A 17,993-nucleotide genomic window follows, 5' to 3' on the forward strand; every position below is an offset into this window, starting at 1 on the left:
CAACATGAGGAATCTAGATGCTTAAAAAAAAAGTCCATATTACAAAAAAATTACGCACAAATTTCTAGTTTTTTTTAACACTAAGATAAATTCATCATTACATTTTTCCACAAACTTACAGTATCATCATAGAAGGTTGTTTTCTCCCCCGTGGTACATAGTGGCACCTAGAATTTGCACTTCACAGTGCTCGTACGGCCGTCTCCGATGTTTCCAGAACTTGATTATGTCCTCACACAGAAGTCCTAGCTGTTAAGCTGTCACCCGTTGTCTTCCGCTCCCCCAGCCACGGGTGATCTCTGTTCCATTTTGGTGTCTGTGAATTTCCCTGGTCTGAGTACCCCACACATGGAGAGTCCCTGGCGTAGTGTTTCCCGGGTTGATGGGTGTCGCCAGGGTGTGCACCAGGGCTCTGTGGTTTGCGTGCAAGGTAGCACTCCTCTGCACCTTATTTTGTTTGTTCATCTGTCTGCTGATGGATGGGGGTGTTGTTTGCACCTTTGTCTGTTAGGAGTAATGTCTGTCTGAGTCCCCGCTTTTCATTCTTGGGGGGATGCATTGAGCTTCCTGCGGGGCCACTGCGCCCTTCTCCATGTGGCTGCCTCGCTTCCCGCTCCTGCAGGCAGTGTGCGATGGTTGCAGTGTCTGCACAGCTCCCCACGGCCCGCTTCTGTCTGTGGTATGATGGCCATCTCAGTGGGTAGGAGCTGGTGTCTTCCTGAGGCTGGTTGACGCTCCTCGAAGGCCTGGGCCCATGCAGCACATTTTCCTGTGTTGATTGACCCTTTGTCATCCTGGGAGAGATGCCTGCCAGGCCCTTGGCCCGTGCAGTGTTTGACTGTTGTAGAGAGTCATTGCTTGCCATCTATCAGCTTGCCCCATGAGGCCTCACAGGTGGCTCAGTGTCCCATTGTCGTTGAAGGTGTTTGATGTGAACGCACCTCTGCCTCCGCGCAAAGAACAAGAGATGAAGGACCCCGCTTACTCACCGGGCTACAATCAGAGTTTCACTACAGCGAGCACACAGACCCCACCCCAATGCCAGCTGCCAGCTATACACGTGGAACAAACTGTCCTCTCCCCGGAGACTGGTAAGCTGTTGGCGTGCAACAGTCGTAAGGCTGGGTGGCGAGCTGTGACATGTTGGGCATTCTTTCCTGAGCGGAACAGCTCTTCACGTGTCCCCTGAACAGTTCCTCTGTCTGATTCAGTTCCCATGTCCATGTTTATTGTGTAGCAGTGGTACTCAGGTGGTTGCCGTAATATATATATATTTTTTAAAGATTTATTCATTATATTACAGCCAGATATACAGAGAGGAGGAGAGACAGAGAGGAAGATCTTCCGTCCGATGAGTCACTCCCCAAGTGAGCCGCAACAGGCCGGTGCGCACTGATCCGATGCCGGGAACCTGGAACCTCTTCCGGGTCTCCCACGCGAGTGCAGTGTCCCAATGCATTGGGCCGTCCTCGACTGCTTTCCCAGGCCACAAGCAGGGAGCTGGATGGGAAGTGGAGCTGCCGGGATTAGAACCGGCGCCCATATGGGATCCCGGGGTGTGTTCAAGGCGAGGACTTTAGCCGCTAGGCCACGCCACCGGGCCCCGCCGTAATATATTTTTAAAATATTTATTGTTTGGGGCCTGGTGTGGTAGCCTAATGGCTAACACCCCCTGCCCCCTTGCATGTGTAGGTATCCCATGTGGGCACCAGTTTGTGTCCTGGCTGTTCCACGTCTGCCAGCTCCCTTGGGAAAGCAGTTGAGGATGGCCCAAAGTCTTGGGACCCTGCACTCGCATGGGAGACTCAGAAAAAATTGATGGCCTCTGACTATGGATCAGCCCATCTCTGGCTGTTATGGCCACTTAGGGAGTGAACCAGGGGATGGACGATCTGTCTCTCCCCTCTGTAAATCTGACTTTCCAATTAAAAAAAAATAAATCTTTAAAAAATATAGATTTGTTATTTTACTTGAAACAGAGGAGAGTTAAACCTTTTATCTGCTGGTTCACTCCCCAAATGGCTGCAGTGGCCAGAGCTGGGCCTGTCCAAAGCTGAGCCTAGAGCTTGTTCTGGCCTCTCGCATGGATGCAGGGGCCTGAGGATTGGGCCATACCTTTACTGTTTTCCGAGACCATTAGCAGGGAGCTGGATTGAAAGTGGAGCAGCCAGGATTTGAATTGGTGCCCAATTGGGATACCGGAACCACAGATGGAGGATTAGCCGGCTTTGCCACCACACCAGGCTCCCTCGTAATATTGTTACAGACTGATTACTATACATGGTGATTGAGGTAGATTAGACACTGACATGCTATCCTGCAGGTTTTGAAACCATTCTGTTAATACCTAGAAAAATGCAGAAAAATAATTATTTGGCCTTTTCTGTTTTCCTTGCTCCTTTATAAATTTTTGGGGGGCCCTGGCACAATTGCTCAATGGCTAAATCCTTGCCTTGCAACTGCTGAGATCCCATGTGGGCACTGATTTGTGTCCTGGCAGCTCCACTTCTCATCTAGCTCCCTGCTTGTGGCCTGGGAACGCAGTAGAGGACAAAGCCTTGCGACCCTGCAACCACATGGGAGACCCAATGGAAGCTCCTGGCTTTGGATCGGCTCGTTTCCAGCTGTTGTGGCCACTTGGGGAGTGAACCAGCCGATGGAAGGACTTTCCATCTCCTCTCCATAAATCTGATCTGCTAATAAGAGTAAACCTTAAAGAAAGTTTTTGAAGGTGATCTAAAAGGAAGAGAGAAACAGAAGAATCTCCTCTGTCCCCTGGTCACCTCTCCAAGCCACCAGAGCAGAGTGGGCCAGGCAGAGGCCAGGGACCACAAGCCCTACCATGGCCTCCCCCAGGATAGTGATGGCCCACATTCTTGAAGTCCTCACCTGCTTCCTCCTCAGGGCGCACCATGGCAGGAAGCTAGAATCGGAAGTGGAGCCATGTCATGAATCCAGGCAACCCTTCAGTGGGCTGCAGGTGTCCCGAGCTGTATCTTACATGATACACCGAATGCCTGTCCTTTTTCCTTGTAGCTGAAACAATAATTAATGGGAAGATACAATTTATTGTGCCTCTAAAGCTGTTTCCCTAGAGATAGGAGAACATTTTGATCTTTTGGGCTGTTATAAATCATGAAAAAATCCCACGTTTCTGTTGAAAAGCATGTGTAGACAGCAGGTGGCAGTATTCCTCAGTGGTGTTGAATTTTGTGACCCTGTGCCCTTGCCAGGGCGTGTAAGGTGTTCGGAGTCCTGGCTCAGCCAGCTGATGCTTTCTTGTAACTCCCTGCCTGGCACCTGCGCTCTCTCACCTGTGCCTGACAAGGTGGTTCCATCGTGTCTTCCGAGTTATGAGTTCTAATTAGAATTCCTTTCTTTTGACTCCAGGACCTGGAACATTTGCCTTGTTTAAATATGTACAACAGAAAAATAACCATTTTCACAGTTTTCAGGCATATGGTTTTGTGGCATTAACTACAGCCACAGCATGGTCTGCTTCCAGAAGCTTGTCACCTTCCTCTTTCTCCATCAACTCTCTTCCTATTCTCCTCCACTGCTTAGAGACTCTCCCATCCAACTGGTTCACTCCGCAAATGGCTGCAGAGGCTGGACCTGGGCCGGGCCTAATCCAGGAGCCACCCACATCGTGCGGGTGCTCAGGCATTTTCCCGCGTGCCTCAGTAGGAACCGGATAGAAGTGAAGCACCCGGGAGTTGAACCAGTTTCCTTGCGGGATGCTGACACCTTAACTTGCTGCAACACAGCGCCAGCCCCATTCTGTTTCTCACTCTGAACCCAACTCCTCTCAGGATGCGAATCGGTGGCATGATCTGCAACAAGTGTCCTTTGGAGTTGGCTTCTTTCGCATGGCATGGTGCCTTCATGGGTCAGCCCATGTCGTGCCATAAGCCAGAATGCCTTCCTTTATCAGGCAACATGATGCTCTCCTTCATCCGTGTATAGCTGTATGTGTGCGTACTCACATGTACACATTTATTTGGAAGGCAGTGTGATGGGTTTTGACATCCCTCAGCCTTTAAGTAAGAGCATTGGCCCTTTGTGATTGTTAACTCTTGGACTCTTGAACTGTTTCCTTAAGCAGCAAATCATCATCCCGATGGAACTATTCAAGTAAGCAATGGTAGCCTTGCCTTTTACCCAGCACAGACCAACGTGTTTCCCAGAGCTGCCCAGCCCTTCGTCGGGAGCCGGGGCTCAGTGAGAGGATGTGCTCGCGGGGGCAGGTTGCTGACCAATTCCTACCGCTCGCCGGGTGGCTACAAAGGTAGGCCCTGCCTGAAGCTCGGTCACGCTGGCAGTTTGTCTGCACATTGACCAGGGAGCCTGCTTCTGCCTTGCCTTGTTCTCTTCCACATTGGACTGTGATAACAAGATGGAGAATGCTTGGTACATAATACAGTGTTCCTGCCTGAGGAGCTTGCTTTCTGCAGGAAAAGCACCTGGGTTCTGGGGGCCGCTGGATGATGAGGGCTGACTGTTGGCTTTTAAAGATAGATATATTCAAAAGGCAGCGTATAGGGACAGATGGAGATAGAGAGCTTAATGCGCGCAGCAGCCAGGGCTGGACCAGGTTGAGGCCAGGAACTGGGGGCTCCATCCTGGTCTCCCATGTGGGTGTCTGCAGCTAAGACTTAGGCCATCTTTGGTTTGCCTTCTCAGGCGGGTTGTCAGGAAGCCGAATTTGAAGTGAAACAGCTGGGATTTGAATGGGTGTGTTCACATGGCATATCAGTGTCACAGATCAAGACGTCATGCACTGTGCCATAATTTTGACCTCTGTTTTCAGATTTATTTAGTTGAAAAGCAGAGCGAAAGGGAGAGACAAAGATCTTCCATCTGTTTCACTCCTCCGTCTTCCCCCACCCGTTCAGCCGCCCTGGCAGTGTTAGGCCAGGTCACATACAGGACCCTGAAAGTGCCTCTGGGTCTCCCCTGCGGCTGGCCGTGGACATCATCTGCTGCTTTCCCAGCCTTGGCAGGAAGCTGGCTCGGAAGTAGAGCAGGCGTGGCTTGCCAAGTGTGCCACATGAAGCAGGACTGGCCGCATCACAGCTTCCATCTCGTTTCGAAGGACATAAATTTTGTTTTCATATTCTAATACATTCTTTTTCCTTTTGTTAATTTGTTTTGGTAGCAAGTGCCTTAAATCAATGTTCATTTTCTAGGTGTTGCTGATGCATCCACAGATTAGAACATAGAATTTTTGTTTTTTCAAAACCTACAATGAGATGTCCAAGAGTAATACTGTTAAATTTCAGTATGGTTGTTAAATATTTCAGTGGCTGTTTAGCATTAGCAAGAGTATTCTGGAAAGAGGCTGTAAGTAGCTAATTACAGTACCACCCTCAACCTCCCTCTACTGCATTCCAGCAGTAGCAAATATCTTTTTCTTTGCTGTTACCTGTTTTTCAGTAAAGTTTATTTGAAATCTGAGGAGACCGCAGAAACATGCCCAAGGGTAGAGTAGCCAGAGAGGGGAAGGATGGGAGAGATTTCTGCTTGGGACTTGTATAGAAGGGGGAGAGGGAGCCCCTCCCCCATTAGCAGCAGCTTTCTCGCCTGGCTTATTAGAGATCGGGATATTTTGTCTATTTTGCTCTGCAGTTCTGTAGTCCCTGCATAAGGCTTGACGCCCGGGATGGTGTTGTGGGATCAGTGGAGCTTTAGAGCATTTCAGAACGGGGCTGTTGAAACTTTTCAGCGTGTTTTTTGTTTTTTTTAATCCCTGCTTTTCTTGCCATCTTTTTTACTCCTTAGGCTTTGATACTTACAGAGGCCTCCCCTCAATTTCCAATGGAAACTACAGCCAGCTGCAGTTCCAAGGGCGCGACTATCCCGGATCCCCGTATTCCCAAAGGGTAAGAGGCCTTGCCCCTTGCGGCCAGCATGGCAGGCGTTGGCGGTCGCTGTGGTTCAGCTAGCGCAGCAGCATCGGTGGCTTCGTGAAGGTGCTCTTAGTCTTCGAACAGCCTGGACTTCCTGGGGAGGACTGCACTGGCACCGTCCTCATTGCCCCAGGAGATTAGGTGGCGCTGCCGCTCCCAAAGATGTCAGGCGTTTCTTTAATCACGCTGTTCACGTTCACCTCAACTTACAAGAGAGACTGGAGCTTAAGTAACTTTGAGGTCACTCTGCAAAGTAGATGGGAGAACTTAGACGAAGCTTTGTTTCTAACTCTGAAGCTCATCATTTTTTAAAAACGTTTTTTCATTTCTATATAGATTTAGTTTGAAAGGCGGAGAGATTTCCCTTCATTAACTGCTCCAAATAGTCGCAGTAGTCAGGGGTGGACCTGGACAAAGCCCAGAGCTATCAACTCAGTCCTGGTGTTCCTTGTGAGAGGAGAGGGCTGGGAAGGTGGGTGGGAGCCAGGTACTTGGCTATCACCTGCTCATGGCCAAGATGTGCTTTAGCTGGAAGCTGGAATTGAACTTGGAGCAGAGACTCAAACCGAGGCATGCTGGGGTGCGGGATCTGAACTCGCAAGTGGCGTGTTAATTCCCATGCCCGGTGCCCCTGGTCTTAACTTGGCTGTAGCTTCCCTGTCAAGTGTGGTGATGCTGTTTTCTATGTTTGTATTGTGGTTGAGGTCTGCTTGGAATAGCTCGGTAGATTCTCTTTATTGCATATAATGAAAGGGCGACAGGAGGATGTTGTACCTGGCGTTTCAGCAGGCGTCCTATCGCTGCTTGTGTCTGACTGTAAACTTAGTCCGCACCAGGCTTGGCAGTTGGGGAGGGTCTCAGTATGTGCAGGTGCTGTGGCTCATGGTGTCGAGCTGCTTGCATGCAGCGAACTCTGTGGCTTGGATTCCTGCCTTTGCCCAGGCTGCCATCTGCAGGTGGATCCCCCCTTGTGACCTGGGCAGTGAGCACCGCCCCGTGCCAGCCCAGCAGTCATGCGGGGAGGTGAGTGGCACTCTGCCCTGTGCTGTGTGGCTGAGCTCGAGTGCTGGGCATGTCTGGGTGCCTGTCCTCCTCAGGGTGCTGGGCAGTTGAGGATGTGGCAAGGAGTGGGCGTGGGTGGGCCTGTGCGAGCTGGATGTGATGCCTGGAGTGCCTGCTCTAGGAGAGCCTCATTACCTGAGGAGGGAGGACAGGTGTCTCCATAGTGGGAGTACTGAGAAGTGGTAGAGAACACACTTTGGGGTCCACCCTGTGTATCCCCCCCCAGAATTTGAAAGGCAGAGTACACAAAAAGGGAGAGAAAGACAAGTATCTTCCATCTGCTGGTTCACTGCCCAAATGGCTGCAAAGGCCGTTGCTTGGCCAGGCTAGCGCCAGGAGATTCTTACCAATCTCCCATGTGGGCATAGGGGCCCAAGCACTTGGGACATCTTCCACTGCTTTCCCAGGTACACGAGCAGGATCTAAAGCGGGGCAACTGGGACTTGAAGCTGCACCCAAACGGGATGCCCGTACCCCAGGCACCGGCTTCCTCCCCAGAGTGCTGCTGTCTTAGGATGGGCCTCAGTTAGGAGTGGTGAGGATTTGCTGTGGGATGCTCTGAGGATTGAATGAGCAGGTCATAAGGATGCTGAGCACAACAGTGCATGAGCGTGTGGTACAGGCATGTGTAGCTGTTGTCCCGGGATCTTCTGCAACCACGTGAGGGCGGGCTGCTGACTGGTTCAGAACCAGGCCTGTTGGTAACCCAGTATTCCAATACTTGAATATGCTGTCTATGTGTTTTCCTGAGAAACCTAAGAAATTAGTGGTTGCTGCTGGGAAGGGATAGGAGGTGACTCAGTCATTGTTTGTGCATGCTTTGTTACAGTTTCCTGTAATGGTACTGCTTTTCCTGAGTTACATGGAGGCTGGCTTTGTCCATACAACCCAGGAAGTTGAAAGCACTGCTTCCTCAACGTTTTGTCTTCATATTTTGGACCCCGTTTTCAGGCAGTAAATATAGTCACATAATCAGACTCTTGTTACTTACTGTCAGAAAAAGCAAACACAAACAGCCAAAAACCAGCCAAAAACCAGCCAGTGCTGATGTAGTTTGTATGAATATTTACATTTGGTTTTGTGAACAGAGCAGGGTTGGAGATCTGCAGTCCTGTTTGATGGTGTCCTTTTCCATGGATGTGAGGGGCCAAGTGAGAGAGGTCTTCACCTACTGATTGACTCCCCAGATGCCCTCAACTGCGAGGGCTGCATGGGCCAGCCAGGAGCCAGGAGCCTGGAGCCTCATCCAGACCTTGCGTGCTGGGGCATAACCAGTGTGCCACGGTGCTGGCCCTGGCAGTGTGCCTTGCACATAGAATTCTCCAAGTGCTTTGTTGCTTTTCTAAGTGTTAGCTCTCCAATCGGGCAGGTTCGTGAACAGACGAAGCCAGTATTGCCACCCTTGCTGTTGCTTGACATGTCTCTCCAGGAGTGGTGGTTGGAGGAGGCTGGGTGAAGAACTGGAGGGGCTTGAATCTTTTATTGACCACTCAGTAGCGCTGTGCAGTCACCAATTGCAGTCACAGTCCTCCAAGGTGAATGTTATGTGTTCCTTTCAGGAGAATTTCCAGCAGTGTTATAAGCGAGGAGGGGCTTCTGGTGGTCCTCGGGCAAACTCAAGAGGTAAGGGTTGTTATCTGGGTGGCTTACCCAGACACATGGCAGGCTGTTCGTGCATGTGGCAGGCTCTCTGCATGCCACACTGTTCCCTGTCCTTGTGCTGAGGTGCCGTACCAGCTCTAGTACGACATGGTACTGGAGAAGTTAGGCAGCCAGCTGTCAGTTTGCTCAGAAGTGTGTGGTTTCTAAAAAGAATGTTTCCCATCAGAGCATAATTGAACAGTTTTCATTCTGCTGCCTCCTTGAAGGGGGTTTCATGTGGCATTGCAGGCTGATAGTAATTTTTTTTTTTCAAGAAAATGATACAGTACTATTTGTTACTCAGACAAAAGTAGTGTAGGTGAAATGGTTTTTTTTTTAAATGTGAGACTACTGAAAGGTTCCATGGAATTGAGGGGGGAAAAAAAAATCAAGATTTCCTGTAGGGATCAGCATGGTGGCACAGTGACGAAACCACTGTTCGTGCTTGTTCTACGTCAGGGTGCTGGACTTGCGTGCAGCTTCCTGCCTCTGTGCCTGGAGGTGTTTGGGTTTCTGCCACCTGTGTGGGTGAACAGCGTGAAGTTCTTGGCTTCTGAATCTCGCCTGGCCCAGAACTGGCTGCTGAGGTCATTTGGAGAATGAACCAGTGGATAGAAGAGTCATTCTGTCTTTGTCTCTCTCTTGCTTTCTCTCTTCTCTGCTATTCTGAATTTGTGATAGGAAAATTTCATTCTTCTCCTTTTGAGAAGGAAGCCAGTAGTCACTATGTGTCCACTTGATGTCTGGCCCAGTGTTTCTGTAGTGTAATTAAAATATCAAAATTTCGTGATGTCATCTTAACGTGGGACTGAAAAACAAGCCTTCATCCTAGCCTGAGAAGAAGCCCAGAACGTCTCTGAGCGACTCCAGACACATCCTTCAGAAAGTGGGCTTCTGTTGAAGCTCTGGTTGCCCGAGTTCTTTGACACGAACTGGTAGAGATGGAGGACAGAGCTCTATAATCCACTGGTTTATGCTGCAGATGCCTGCTGGGCTTGGCTGGGTCCAGAATTCTAGAGCCGGAAACTCAGCCTTGGTCTCCCACATAGATGGCAGGGACCCCAAGGCCCTTCCAGGTGAACATTAACAGGAAGCTGGGGTTGAGAGGGGAGCAGGCTCTCACACCCAGGCACTTCCATAAGGGTTCGGACGTCAGTGGCTTTTGAACTGCTGTGCCAAAGCCCTGCCTCTTCACCAACGCTTAGAGTAGAAGATGAGTTTTGAGGGATTCTGAGAGAACGTTTTAATCTTTAACTTCAACTACTTGTGTTAAGTTGCCCAGGCCCTTGGAGAACACATTTTCTTTACAGCCTCCCTTCCCTAAAAAAAGGCAACTGGGCAAGATTACCTAATGTTAGAACAATATTATGAAAACCCAGGATCAGAAGTACCTAGGAAAATACAATCCAGTTGCATTGCATTGCTTTTGCTTTGGGATTGAGTAATAAAATGTGTCTTGGGTCTGAGTTTCAGTAGCCGACTAATGTTAAATACTGTGTTCAAAGCTGACTGCCTGAGTATGAGAGACTCACTGTTGCTAATAACACAGCAGGGTGGAGTGATTCTTCTCAGGTGAGCAGCCCGGAGAGAGACAGCGAGACCTTCAACAGTGCCGACTCGGGCCAAGGAGACTCGCGCAGCATGACCCCTGTGGATGTGCCCGTGCCCAGCCCCGCCGCCACCATCCTGCCCGTGCAGGTCTACCCGCTGCCCCAGCAGATGCGCGTGGCCTTCTCTGCAGCCAGGACCTCCAACCTGGCCCCTGGGACCCTGGACCAGCCTATCGTGTTTGATCTCCTCCTCAACAACCTGGGGGAGACGTTCGACCTGCAGCTCGGGAGATTTAACTGCCCGGTGAACGGCACGTACGTGTTCATTTTCCACATGCTGAAGCTGGCCGTCAACGTGCCCCTGTACGTGAACCTCATGAAGAACGAAGAGGTCCTGGTCTCTGCCTACGCCAACGACGGCGCTCCGGACCACGAGACGGCCAGCAACCATGCCGTCCTGCAGCTCTTCCAGGGCGATCGCGTCTGGCTGCGCCTGCACAGGGGGGCCATCTACGGCAGCACCTGGAAGTATTCCACATTCTCAGGCTACCTTCTCTATCAGGATTGAAAGGACAGAGTTGGCAGTGAAAGGCTCGTGTTCACGCGTGTGCAGTGGAGGGCAGAGGCATCCCTGCCCTTGGGACAGACTGGTGTTGGCCAAAATGTTTTCTTTCCTAGAGGAAGGAGGAGAGCCTTACCTTTTTGTTTTCCTCCCCAAGGTGAAAAAATTTCAGGCTGAATGACAATTAGCACTAATCTGGCACTTTATCAGTTGTGATGTAGCCTCGCCAGTCAAGCTGTGAATGTATATTGTTTGCACTTAAACCTTAACTGTATTAACGTTCAGCTTACTAAACTGACTGCCTCAAGTACAGGCAAGTTACAATGCCTTGTTGTGCCTCAATAAAAAAGTTCCCTGCATTCTGCATGTTCCTCTTTGATTAAACATTGAGTTGACAGGTAGATTACCCAATTCCTTGAGTTCATAACTGCTAACTGTAATGGCTATTCGTTCATGAGCTCATGCTATAATTTTAAAACAAGATGTTTATGGAAATCGTTTTTTTTCCCCTAGGGCTCTTTATCATAAATATAAGCATCTTGTTCATTAAAAAATTTGATTTCTTTTCCATGGACCCTGTCATGCATTCTCCTTGAAGCTCTTCTGTTTTTCCGTAGGGGACATGCTTGCTTTTTTAGGTATCTTTGGGCATCTGCTGCTATAGTTGAAGGTATGCTAGGGGATACACAGGTGATTTCTGCTGGTCCACTGTCAGCCTTGAGCTTCTGGTGGCTTCTTCATTGGAACAGGCAAGAAACACAGACTTGGTGGTCAGTGGTGTTCGTTGCATCCCTTACTTACTGATCTTGAACAGGCTATTTCACCTGTAAGATTTACATTCCACCTTAGCCTAAATAACTTTTCTCCTAGGGTTCTTCAGTTATGAGAAAACTGCATGGATTTTTTTTTAAAAATTACAAACTTAATTCACTTTTTTTTCCTTTGAAGATATGCATTTTTACTGGGAAGGCAGATTTACAGAGAGACAGATCTTCCATATGCTGCTCCAACTCCCCAAATGGAGCTGAGCCAATCCAGAGCCAGGAGCTTCTTCATCTCCCACGCAGGGGCAGGGTCCCAAGGAACCGGGCAGTCCTCTACTGCTCTCCCAGGCCACAAGAAGGGAGCGGGATGGGAGGTGGAGCAACTGGGACATGAAATGCAGCCCACATGGGATCTCGACATATGCAAGGCAAGAACTTCAGCCACTAGGCTACCGCGCCAGGCCCAATTCACTTGCATTTTTGATGAACATGTTGAAGGACCCTCATTTATTGTTCTCCAGAAAAGGAAAGAAATTTGCAGAACTTTCTCAGCTGCTGGTAGGTATTTTTGGGGTTAGGGCTGTTAGTATTTAGGTTGGCAAATTAGATCATGGCTTTTCCTCCAGGGTCTTCTGAATGTCATAAAACGATGGAGGGACAAACTGCGGGTTTAAGAAAAGGTGATAGTCGAGTTCAAATGACATTTCTTGAGCAATTATAATTTGATAACATTGGGGCTTTTGTCTTGATTTTTCTTCCCACATGGAATTATTTAAAATATTACCTCCAACTTTTTTCCAATGACAAGTGTCAAATAACAGGAGATAAACTAAGGTGACCAGTCATGCTGAAAGTCACGTTGTAGGAGTGTCCAAATGCTGTTTTGCCAAGGCTAGACTAGAAATTATTCTTAGACTTAAGAGGATGAACAGACAAGATCTTGTTTCCTGAAACACTATGGGTATTGAAAATAGTTCTGGAAAGTTTTAGTGAGGGTCATCTACTTAGCTTCCCAGATGAACACGTGGATAAATTGTGCTTGTATTTGGAGGTTTTTGTGGTTTTTTTTTCTCCACCTGTTGCACTGGGAAGGCATCCTATTCTGGTCCTGGCTATTCCACTTCCTGTATAGCTCCCTGCTTCTAGACTGAGAAAGCAGCAGAGGTTGGTTCAGGTGCTTGGACCTCCATAGCCACATGAGAACTGGAGGGAGCTCCTGGTCTTCAGCTTTGGATAAGCCCAGCTCTGGCTCTTGTGGCCATCTGGGGAGTAAATCAGCAGATGGAGCATCTCTCCTCCTCTGTCTCTGTAGGTCTGATTTTGCAAGTACAATTAAAAAAAATTTTTTTTAAACATGATGGCAAACAGTAGTGAACTACACTTGATCTTAGCCAAAAGGCCGAGAAGCGATCAAACAGTAGTGAACTATGGAGTTGTGGAGTGTTTACATGAAACTTGATGTCTAGTAAATATTTAATGGCTTAAATGAGTTTATATTGAGAAGTTCCAACCTTGGCACACATATGTATGGCACAGATAGAAAGGAAATGAGGAAATAACCAGGGAGTGTAAATGTCAGGGAAATAGAATAATCTTTCAAATGACACAAGTTAAGTCACTCCCAGGTCAGTTTATTCTGGCTCACACGGGCTACACTTTGCTCTACAAGCCCAAGCTGATCCACAGCTGCCCACAGGGAGGAAGCAGCCCCCTCGGCTTCTCCTGGGGGGTTGACACCGAAAGGCTGCATAGTTCCTTCTGTGTGCAGTTATGGGGCAGGCGGAGCTGGAGGGCAGGCCCCCGAGGCCCGAGGGCTTTGCCTTCACTCCCCTGCTTTCCATCCAGTTCAGGGACCTCTCTCCTGACCCCCTCCGAGGTGACCAGGGAGTCCTTGCGGCTGTGTGACTGTGTGAGCTATTGCTGTCTCTCCCCCACCCCCTGTAGCCTGTGGGCTGCATGGGGTTTGTTGTTGTTTTTTGCTTATGCAGCTCCAACACAGCTGTAATTTCCTAATTCTCTCACATCCTGTACTGTGTTTATATATGATTACTTCCTGTCTGCCAGGTTAGATTCAGCACCTTGGCTAATGACCTGATGTGATGTGTGAAAATATGATTTTGTGTTTTACCAGTTGACATAGCTGTTAGTATGTACACATTTTTCCATACGGATTCTGTGCCCTTCCTCCCAGTACTTTAAAAGTACTTAAAAGTTGAGGTTCATGGGTCTACTTTGTGTATTTAATTTTGTACCTATTCTGGGGTATTCCGTTTGTCTCATTGAAGATGAGGTCGTGATAGCTTTGTCCTCATTTTTTTTTTCAGGTTTTGGGAAAATGTTGACAGTGGTTAAGGTGTAGTTCATCAGCTCCCAGTGTACGCCGACTGCTGTTATAAATTCCCATCACGCACCTCCAATACTTAGAGTTACCGTGCCTCAGACCTCCAAGTACTTCAAACATTGTTTTAGATATCCCATACCATCATTCCGAACTTGGATGATGTGACTTTGAGATGCCCACGTGTCAGGTGTGACAGATTCAGCCTCTGAGGGGAAAAACAAACAACTCAAGTTACTGCTTTGGTGCCACTGTTCAGAACAGCGTCTCGGTCCCTTGTCTCAGTTCTGTTTCTCTGAGTGGGAGATTTCCTTGTTTTTGTCTTTCTGCCATTTTACAGTGTGTTGAATTAGCATTTAAAATTTGTAGTATATCTTACACGTACCTGTGATCCATAATTGCATTATTTTCTCATTGCTCAAGGACAAGTTTTTTCAATTTTTTTTTTTAACTTGGGTCAGTGTTAAGTGGACTTTCTAACACTGAGAGACAAATACAACAGCAGAGAGGCATGGGATTGGCAAAGGATATCCTCAGGCCTCCGCCCAGAGCCGCCGCTGCCCAGCGCCAGTGTCCGAAGAGGCTGGAAGTCTGGAGCGCGTTCAGCTTCTGCACTGGCAGCCTGTGAGGGCTCAGCCGACCCTGCGGTAGAACCCTCCAGTGCCGAGTTGCGCGCATGCTCCTGCCTGTCTTCCAGGAGCTCTGCTGTACAACTGCAATACAGTTACTCCGGCACCAGCCACACAGCCTTCACCCTCCAGAAGTTAACATGGTTTAAAAGATAGGAGGCTGCAACACTGGCGTCCATGTGGGCACTCATTCATGCCCCCACTGCTCCATTTGTGAGCCAGCTCCCAGCTAATGGCCTGGGAAAGCAGCTGCAGATGGTCCTTGTGCCTGGACCCCTGCCACCCATGGCAGAGAGCAAGAAGAAGCCTATGGCTTCAGTCTGGCCCGGGCATTGTGCAGTCTAGGGAGTGAACCGTGGGATGAGAGCTCCATCTGTCTCCCTCTCTAACTCGCTTCAGAGGCGAGAAATGAACTGTGCTGAGAGGGGGGAACAGCTCTCAGCTGACATGCAGATCTGATGCCACAGTAGCAGTGCTTGGGGTGAAACTTGCTTCCTGCAGTTTGAGCTGTAGCACAAGTCACACACTGTTGGCTCCCAGGGGAGTGCCATCCACCTGTGTGACATCAGCTCCCCTGTTCAGGCACTTGGCAGCAGTTCATCCATCCCCACGTGTCCCTCACCCAGCTCCCTGGTGACCGCACAGGTTCACTGGGAGCCCCTGTGTGAGAACTCCAGGCATGTCCAGTTCACGTCCAAAGGTCAAGCTCATCTTTGAGGTCTGTTTTCCATTTGCCCTGGTGAAGGACTTCATCGGTCCTCAGAGTCTGGAACTGTGGAACATTCTTGATTTCTAGTGACTTAATTCCTGTTGATTCCACGTGGGACATATCCCATACCTTTCTCTCCTTCCTGCTGTGAGTATCCTGTGTTAGACCCCTCACCCATCATTTGCATCCATCTATTCATTCATGGGTACTTGCACATTGCTTATTCTGTGCCAGGCAACGTGAGACTGTGTCTCATTATGTCTTACTCATCGTAGGCTGACTAAGGTCTCTTTCCTCTCCTTTTAATAGCATTTCTTGAGCATGGTCCATGGGTAGAGAGCTTATTTTATTGAGCCCTCACAGCGATGGCGCTCAGAAGCAGATGAGGGAGGTGAGGTGTCTTTACAGCATGATGTTACAGCATGATGCTAGGAGATGGAAGAGCTGGTTCACATTGTCCCCATAACAAGGCGAGACTGTTGTTACAAGACCATGTCCTCACACACAGTGATACAGCCCTCATAACCGGTAAACCTGAGGGCAGTCAGACTACAGTGTAGGGCAAGCCGTTTCCAAACTCGTCAGGGTGTCTGAGAGCAGGGTCTGTCGTTTCCTCCCCGATCTTCTGTTGTTTTGGAAACCCCTAATTTGATAGCATCGCTTTTCTTTTTCTTTTATTATTTTTTTTATTGGGAATTCAGGCATACAGAGAGGAGGAAAGACAGGAAGATCTTCCATCCATGAGTTCACTCCCCAAGTAGCCACATTGGCTGGATCTGTGCTGACCAAAGCTAGGAGCCTGGAGCCTCTCTGGGTTTCCCTCGTGGGTCAGTGTCCCAAAACCCTGGGCCATCCTCGATTGCTTTCCCGGGCCATAAGCAGGAACCTAGATGGGAAGCAGGGCCCAATGGGATCCCAGCGTGTGCAAGGACTTCAGCTGCTAGATTATCGTACTAGGCCTGATAGCATTGCTTTTAGTAACTTGTCTTCATCGAGTGTCCAAGGCATAAAAGTTTTTCTGGGGACATTTGTTTATTTTCCTAATAAAAGATGATTGATTGATTGATTTGAAAGAGCTACTGCATGGTGGGGGTGGTGAGGGAGGACTTCGATCTGCAGGTCAGTGTCCAGATGGCCACAACTTCCAGAGCTGGGAACTCTGAAGCCAGGAGCCAGGAGCTCTTCCTGGGTCTCTCCTGTGGCTGCAGAGGCCAAGGCCTCGAGTCATCAGCAGGGAGCTGAATGAGAAGCAGAGCAGCTGGGACAAGGATGGGCACCCATCTAGGATGCTGCGGTCTTGATGTTGGATCTTTTTTTAAAAACATTTGTTTATTTTTTGTTGGAAAGGCAGATTTACAGACAGGAGAGAGAGGCAGAGATCTTCCACCCACTGACTAATTTCCTAAATGGCTGCCATGCTCAGAGCTGAGCTGATCTGAAGCCAGGAGTTGCTGTGTCTTCCACGTGGGTGCAGGGTCCCAAGGCTTTGGCCATCCTCTATTGCTTTCCCAGGCCACAGGCAGGGAGCTGGATGGGAAGTGGAGCTGCCAAGACATGAACTGGCAACCATATGGGATGCTGGTGCCTGGAGGCAGAGGCTTACCCTACTATTCCATGGAACTGACCCCTGGCTCATTTTCTAACTTGCCAAATGGAAAGTTAATTGATGGAAGAGTTCACCTACCAAGTTTTATTTATTTCAGATAAATAATCTGAAGCCAAGAGAGACATTGAACAAAAAAGTAAGAGTATATATTAGCGTGCCAGATATCAGAGGGGCAGTAGGGGAACTGTCTCATGTACTTGGTGTGGAAATGATCAGAGCCAGTTAAGGAAGAGTTATTATTATTATTATTATTATTTTAACGGGGGAAAATAGGCTGAGGTTGAATCACAGGAGGGGGCCGCAGAAGGTGCAGGAAAGGAATGTTGGGCACTGTCAACAAGAAGCGCATCATAAGACTCAGCGAGCGTTTTACTGGAAAAGGAGGAGAGGGGGACAGCTGGGGTGAGGCGAGGAAGGCGAGGCGGAGGAAGAAGCAGCGTTGACTGGCGGCAGGTGCTTCTGCTTGCCGAGGGCTCTGTGCCGAGGGGCAGGCTGGTGCTGAGGCCTGGAAGGTGGCACCGATCAAAGACAGGGACTCGCTGAGGGTCCATTTGTGTAGTGGGGCCCAAAGGAGGCTTAAGAAGGTGCTTGGGGGTGGGGGTGGGAGGAGGAGTCTGACAGCAGCCAAGGGTGAGTGGTCAGGGTGACCTGAAGAAATGAGTTGGAGAACAGGTGTGAAATGACTGATGGAGAGGGGAGGGAAGGAAGCAGATAAGATTTCTTCAAGAGGTTCAAGAGGGGAGAAGAAAGGGGTCGGGCTTCCTAAGCCCCAGGAGCTCAGGAGTTTGTACATTAGCTGGGACTAGTCTTCCAACTGCGCTAGTCCGAAGGCGGCAAGGAGGCAGTGCCCACTCAGCACCATGCTTCTTGCCCCATCTCCTAGGCTCTGTATTGAATTCAACTTGTCATCATGTGGTACCTACACATCCTAGTCCTGTGGTTCAGAAATACATATTTAAGGTTCATTGCAAGTGAATGAACTAATGCAAGAATTCCTTCTGTGAGGGAATCTGTGTCTTCCTGTGGGCTGTTAGGTGATCACAACGTCCCAGTTCTCGTGGATTAACGAAAAATGTTACTCCAGGCGCTCAGGCTCAGCTGGTAGGGCTTAAGGAGAACACAGGCCCGCGAAAGCAGTCCCACTTGGGAAGAGGCGGGAAGCCATGTTCCGTACAGCACCATGGTGGCTCTCTTTCCTTTACAACAGCCTGGCGACTACTCGA

General features: G+C 49.2%; 1 protein-coding gene and 1 pseudogene across 4 annotated transcripts in view; one reads left to right on the plus strand and one right to left on the minus strand.

Annotated features, from left to right (window-relative positions):
* Positions 1-10,760, plus strand: part of CAPRIN2 (caprin family member 2) — a 46,436-nt gene extending 35,676 nt beyond the window's left edge. The window contains exons 15-19 of one of the 4 annotated variants that reach the window (XM_058655997.1): positions 923-1,091; positions 4,103-4,288; positions 5,782-5,882; positions 8,531-8,594; positions 10,162-10,760. In XM_058655997.1, the coding sequence (XP_058511980.1) occupies positions 923-1,091; positions 4,103-4,288; positions 5,782-5,882; positions 8,531-8,594; positions 10,162-10,730 (1,089 nt within the window). In that variant the 3' untranslated portion in view covers positions 10,731-10,760. The remainder of the gene's footprint in view (positions 1-922; positions 1,092-4,102; positions 4,289-5,781; positions 5,883-8,530; positions 8,595-10,161) is intronic. The other 3 variants (XM_058655998.1, XM_058655999.1, XM_058655996.1) reach the window with 3 other exon arrangements.
* A 1,993-nt stretch (positions 10,761-12,753) lies between these two features.
* LOC118760286 (U2 spliceosomal RNA) lies at positions 12,754-12,899 on the minus strand (annotated as a pseudogene).
* Between the last annotated feature and the right edge of the window lie 5,094 nt (positions 12,900-17,993).

The sequence above is a fragment of the Ochotona princeps genome, chromosome 27 (genome assembly GCF_030435755.1).
Source record: "Ochotona princeps isolate mOchPri1 chromosome 27, mOchPri1.hap1, whole genome shotgun sequence".
NCBI classification, from domain to species: Eukaryota; Metazoa; Chordata; class Mammalia; order Lagomorpha; family Ochotonidae; genus Ochotona; species Ochotona princeps.